The sequence below is a fragment of the Nanorana parkeri genome, unplaced genomic scaffold (genome assembly GCF_000935625.1).
Source record: "Nanorana parkeri isolate BGI_ZX_2015 unplaced genomic scaffold, ASM93562v1 scaffold3367, whole genome shotgun sequence".
Lineage (NCBI taxonomy): Eukaryota > Metazoa > Chordata > Amphibia > Anura > Dicroglossidae > Nanorana > Nanorana parkeri.
The window spans coordinates 27,569-33,816 of NW_017309635.1; the positions used below are offsets into that span (position 1 = coordinate 27,569).

General features: G+C 47.5%; 1 protein-coding gene across 1 annotated transcript; it reads left to right on the forward strand.

Annotated features, from left to right (window-relative positions):
• The first annotated feature begins 4,659 nt into the window (after positions 1 to 4,659).
• On the forward strand, positions 4,660 to 4,981 carry LOC108803076 (histone H4). Its single transcript, XM_018574915.1, has one exon. It carries the CDS (start codon positions 4,663 to 4,665, stop codon positions 4,972 to 4,974), a length of 312 nt encoding a protein of 103 aa, XP_018430417.1. The 5' UTR covers positions 4,660 to 4,662; the 3' UTR covers positions 4,975 to 4,981.
• The last annotated feature ends 1,267 nt before the right edge of the window (positions 4,982 to 6,248 follow it).

Below are 6,248 nucleotides of genomic sequence, written 5' to 3' on the forward strand. Positions count from 1 at the left end.
TTGTGCACCAGCTCGTTGAATATACGCTTTGAGAGAGACCACTCCGTAGGATCCACGTGATGTCTGCTGATGTAGTCTGCCACTAGATTCTGCGTTCCTGGCAGATATACCGCTCTGATGCCTTCCAGATTCCGTGCAGCCCATAACATCAGGAGGGACAGGATCCGCATCATGTTGGGGCTCCTCGTGCCACCTTGATGATTGACATACGCCACCACAGTGGCATTGTCCACTAACACCTTGACCCATCTGCACTGGAGCTGGTCCTGAAAAAACCGGAGAGCTTGCCATACCGCTTTCAGTTTCAGCAGATTGGAAGATCTGTTCCTCCATTACAGTGGCCACATCCCTTGTGCATATTGGCCATCTAGATGAGCTCCCCAGCCTATTCTGCTGGCGTCTGTGGTGATGGTAATTCATGGAATCTCCCGCAATGGGAAACCCTGGAGCAGGTCCTCGTCCCGGGACCACCACACTAGTGAACGTCTGACCTTGAGCGATATCCTGATCCGCTGCTTCTGTCCTGATACCTGTACTGGTGGAGAAAATAACTTTGAGCTTCTCTCATATGCCACTGGGCCCACCAAGTCAGGCCTATGGTTGAGGACATGGATCCCAACAGACTCATGAAAACTTCGGCTGTGACTTGGGTGCATGACCGGACGAATTCTACCTTCTGTCTGATCTTGCCAACTCTGTCTCTGGATAGCTGAACCATGCCAATGCTGGTTCGGAACTCCGCTCCTAAGTACACCATTGTCTGGGCCGGGGTCAGATTGCTCTTCTGCATATTCAGCACCCACCCGAAGTCGTTCAGGACTTTCATGGTGACATCCCTGCGGAAGACTGCCTCCCCCCACTTAGTTGCTAGGATCAAAATATCGTCGAGATAATGGAAAATGTTGATACCTTGTTTCCGAATTTCCGCAATGACAGTAACCAGGGCCTTTGTGAAAGTCCTGGGAGCCGTGCTGAGACCGAATCACATTGCTCTGAACTGATAGTGCCTGCGATTGACACAGAACCTGAGAAATTGCTGGTGTTCTGGTGCCATGGGGATGTGGAAGTATGCGTCCTTTAAGTCTATGGAGACCATCCACATGTTTGGACGCACCACCCTTACGATAGTCCGAAGGGACTCCATCTTGAATTTTCTCAATGCAATAAACTTGTTGAGCTGATGGAGATCCAAGACCGGCCTCCAACCGCCTTTTGCCTTGGGAGTCAAAAACAGATGTGAATAGAACCCCTGGAGCTGTTGATTCTCTGGAACTCACAGAATGGCCCCCTGGGCCAACAGAGTTTGTACTTACTCCAACATTACATGCCGTTTTGCGGGTTCTCTTGGCAATTTGGTGTTTATAAACCTGCCTCTTGGGGGAAGGAATCTGAATTTGAGCCTGTAACCTTCCCTGATGATCTTCAGTACCCAGGCATCTGATACTGATCTGGCCCAGAGACCCGAAAACCGTTGCAACCGTGCACCCACTCTGGTGTCTCCGGGACAGACACCTTCATAAGATACCTCCTGATTTGGTGGATCCAGCCCCTCTGCCTCTTCCACCTCTGGGAGCACCACATCCACCCCTCCACGCCTGAGAGCGAGAGGACTCTCTCCCGGGTTTGTAGGACCTGGAGTCCTGAAAGGACGAGGGGCTCTGGCGAGGCCTCCAATCCCGATAATTGCGCCTAGTTCTTCTCTCCTGTACTATTCTTGGGGGATGAATCAGCGCCCCATGATCTGAGCCAAAGCGCCCTACGTGCCACCACCGAGGACACCATGCCTCTGGCCAGACACTGTATAAGGTCGTCAGAAGCTTCTGTGGAGAACTCCGCTGCCAGCCTGATGTCCTATAGTTTATCAAGGAGCCTGTGTCTGCTTGCTCCTCTGTTTATACTTTCTTACAGCTCTTCCAACCATAATTTGGACGTGCGAGACACAGAGGACAAGGCTACTGCCGGATGAAGACCCATCCCTAAGGAAGTATAGGTCTTCACCAAGCTGTGCTCAATTTTCCGATCCATCGAATCTTTCAGAGAGCCTGCGTTGTCCACCGGTAATGCGGTGCGTTTCTCCAATCTGACCACCACTGCGTCAATTTTTGGGGCCGTATCCCAAGTGTTGGAGTCCGTGTTATTGATGGGGTAGAGGCGAGCAAACCTCCCTTTAGACCCCATTCTTTTCTCCGATTTATCCCATTCTTCCTTAATGAGGTTTTTGGTGACTTTACTCACTGGAAAGCAGGGTCTATGCCTTCTCTGACCCGAAAAGTGTCTGTTGGAGGGGGGCAAGACCTCTTCCTGCTCCCGCATATCCAATGCTTTACGCACCAAAGCGATCAGAGCATCCACCCTCTTGGGGTCCAGTGAAGAGGTAGTAGGAGAATCTTCCTGATCTGAAGACAGGGAATATTCACCTTCCGACAGGGACCTCTCCTGCTCCGTATCTACTGAGGAGTCCCAAATTGAGCTTGCCGCTCTTTGCCGTTTACGGGAATGGCCTACTTGCCTTACTCCCTTTGGCACTGCCTGCTGAATCAAATCCAAGATGTCCGCAGACAACTTTGAAGTGCCCGCTGCCTCTTTAAGACAGTCCGCACAAAGCCTTTTCCCTGCCACAGCTTTAGCATCACAGGCTGAGCATCTGGGCGACTTAGCAGTTTTCTTCCCCGAAGATGCAGATGATTCCATATCCGCAGAAAATCCATCTTAGTAGATGCACTCCTCCTCACCTCAACTCCTTAGATGTGGACCTGTGGGGCGAGAGACCTCTTCCACCGACGTCTATAACGACCACAAGGGCACAGAGGGCAAAAACAGTAAGAAACCATACCTTTTTTAAAACCAGCGCCAAAACCCGGCCCAGCATGACGTCACACGCGTCTCGCTGACGCCCGCGCATGCGCAGTAGGCTCCTGAAACCGAAACTGCCCATACTAGTCTCGCCCTCATACCGCCGCCGAGCAGATACGCACACAGCCACAGGGAGAAGGAGACGATCCGAGGACCCCCTCCACGTATGTCCTATGTCCCGCCCTTGTCCAGTAGGGAAGTGAAAATAGGGAGGGCAGTAGTGCCCATGCAGCGGCCCGATGTCGCTCCTCAAGGGGACACCCTTGCTCGGGCCCGATCTTGAGGGCTTCCCAGGGGAGAGAGGCTGAACTCCCCTCGGGCAGTAGCAGTATCCTAAAGAGCTAACACTCTAGCAACATAAAACCCTGTCCTAGGGGGACAGGAACAAAAAGACTGAGGAACTCGGAAGTAGGAGGGGCTTTTATGGGGAAGGGTAGTACTGTTTAACCCTTTCTGTTCCTGTCAACTAAGGGTATGAGGACTAAACCCAATTGTCAGCGCTGCCATGGATATGACCAGGGAAAGTCATTTCTTTTTTTTCAGCTAAGAGCCGACGTCTCCATGCATCACACAGGTCAGAGCTTTGGATTTGGATAGAGAGACGTCCAAAGAGCGGTCTATAATAGAATGAAAGTCTCCACAAAGGAACGGGTGGCCTTTTTAAAAGCGCCTTAACTTTCTTAAGATTTGGTTAAAAAAAAAAAGCCAATAAAGAGACTGAGAACATTATATTGGACAAATTGGAGGCTGTGGACTTTCTTCAGGAAACACATCACATGGGACTGCTGGAGATCACTTCTATTCTAGTCCCTGTAGAAATGACTGCTCCCTACAGCCCCTCTAACAATTACCTGTGACACAGTTGATATTTCTCTCCATTGTAAAAGATCAGAAGGGGGAGAAAAATAGTAAGTTAGTGTAAAAGGTAATAAGCCAAACTGTGTAATTACTAGAAGGCGTTCTGTTGTATTCTATTCTGTGTTTTGACGCTTCCTCAAACTAGTGATCCAAGTAAAATCATATCTGCTGGGCCCAAAGATCGCATAATAGGGGCCAAAGTTGGGCGCCAGAGATGTAGGATATCTGTAGAAACTCTCTGTGGGTCTAGTCAGTGGAGATGATCTATTATATATAACAATGACTGAGACTGAACACAAGTAGTATTATTAATGGATTCACTGATAATTCTCCTCACATAACTTTATCACATGACACTGAGTGGAATAGGTCACTTTTGGAATCCCCCCTTTATATAGAAGTCAGTGTGTTTGCCTTCATGATTTATTACATATCAGAGTATAATATGATATATTAAAGCCGTTAATTGTATCCGGCATATCTGTAACCTTCTATTAGAGTTTATAATATAATCTAACATTGTCATTATTATTAGAAGGACTTCTATGGACCTCCCATGTCTCCTGTCATAAGATGCAGTGATTTTAAGATGAAACATTAGACAGTTCTCTGTATTTTTGTATAATACATAAAGTACTAAATATCAATCATGTTCTTTATTATGTTGTTTGGTGTTTGTTGGTTTATCACTCAAGGCTTTAAAAGCAGAATATTGTATTTTTCCGCCAATATTTTTTCTCTAGAGAATATAATGAGCGGGAATTTCAAACTTAGTAACGGCTAAATTTTTGGAGGATTCCCGCCTAGAAAGGCGGAGTTTTTATTCGACATTACGGACACGCCCCCTAACTAGTCGCTCTCAGTTTCCTATTAGGTCCGCATCTGATGTATAAAAGGAAGTGGCAGCGCAGCGTATCTGTACAGTTTACGTGACTAGCGAAGAGCGCTGAGATGTCTGGTCGCGGTAAAGGCGGGAAGGGTCTGGGGAAAGGCGGCGCTAAGCGGCACAGGAAGGTGCTTCGGGACAACATCCAGGGCATCACCAAACCCGCCATCCGACGCTTGGCCCGCAGAGGGGGTGTCAAGCGTATCTCCGGACTCATCTATGAGGAGACCCGCGGAGTGCTGAAGGTTTTCCTGGAGAATGTCATCCGCGATGCCGTCACCTACACCGAGCACGCCAAGAGGAAGACCGTCACCGCCATGGATGTCGTCTATGCTCTCAAACGCCAGGGACGCACTCTCTACGGATTCGGAGGTTAATCTGTAACTCATCAGCCCGTTTCATATACCCAAAGGCCCTTTTCAGGGCCACCCACCTTCTCATAGAAAGGGCTGTAACCATCATGATTCGATTGTTTTCATTAGTAATCACTCCACCGATAAAGTGAAATCTCTTCAAGGAATGATCCATATTTGGATTGTATAATATTTTCTGATGGCTGTTATTTACCTGTAAATTGGTGCAGCTAAATAACCTAGTAACTCTCATAATCTGCAAGCGGAAGATAGCACTTTACAATACAAACTGCCGGAGCGGCTCATAGTCAGGAGTGTGCAGAGTAGACATTTGTCTAATGCTGCCGGTGTGTTCTGATCTAGGATCCGATCTCCATATCACATGAGTCAGAATATCATAATCACAGGTCTCATTAGAATCAAGAATGACTTCCAAAGACGCCGATAGCTTGGTTTTCATTTCCACATGGTTAACACAAAACCACAACAGTGCACTCCTATAGGCTCTAGACAATAACACAGTGGTGGGAAAATTGTGGCCTCTTTAATGTTTTGTAACTTTCCAGGCTTATAGGAAATGTTATTTTACACAAAATGCAAATGTTTGTCAATGTGAGTACAATTTAATGCTGAATTAAACAAACGCAGAACAATAAAAGTTATGCCGGGCATAGTGCAATCATGGTGAATATACTGTACAGGAAGCAATTCTAGTCTCAAGGCTTTCCAAACGGTGCCACACATTCTCTATCGGGCTCAGGTCCGGGCTGCTTCCTGGGCAGGTCAGCAATGGGATGGACTTTGTTGTGAACGGTGCTGATTGCATGTTTGCTAAATCCTTTAGAACTAGAAACGGTGCATTGTTGGCAAAGAGATCCCTAGTGGAAGGTTTTGGTTCCAGGATGGAGTTCATGTATTTTCGGGCGTCCATTACATGAAGGCGACCAACACCGTATGCTGCCATACATGCCCAAATCATGAGTCTTGTTGGTCGCTGTATATTGGCCTCCATACAGTCAGGATGTAGCTCTTCTCCTACTCTAGGTCTCTCCTATTTTCAGTCATCACTACCAGATGAGGAAATCTGACTTTCATCACTCCAAATACCAGAACACACCGCAACACGGACTTTCCTCAGCTTCTCATTCTGCATTGCAGTTACTGCCATTTGATTGGTCCCCAGATCAAGGACTGTGATTGGCCAGCAGGGTTTCCTCTTAACATCCGCTTCTTTACTGACTCACACTTGTGTTTCTTTGTTAGACTTAAGTCATCATAACTTGTGTTGTACTGAATAT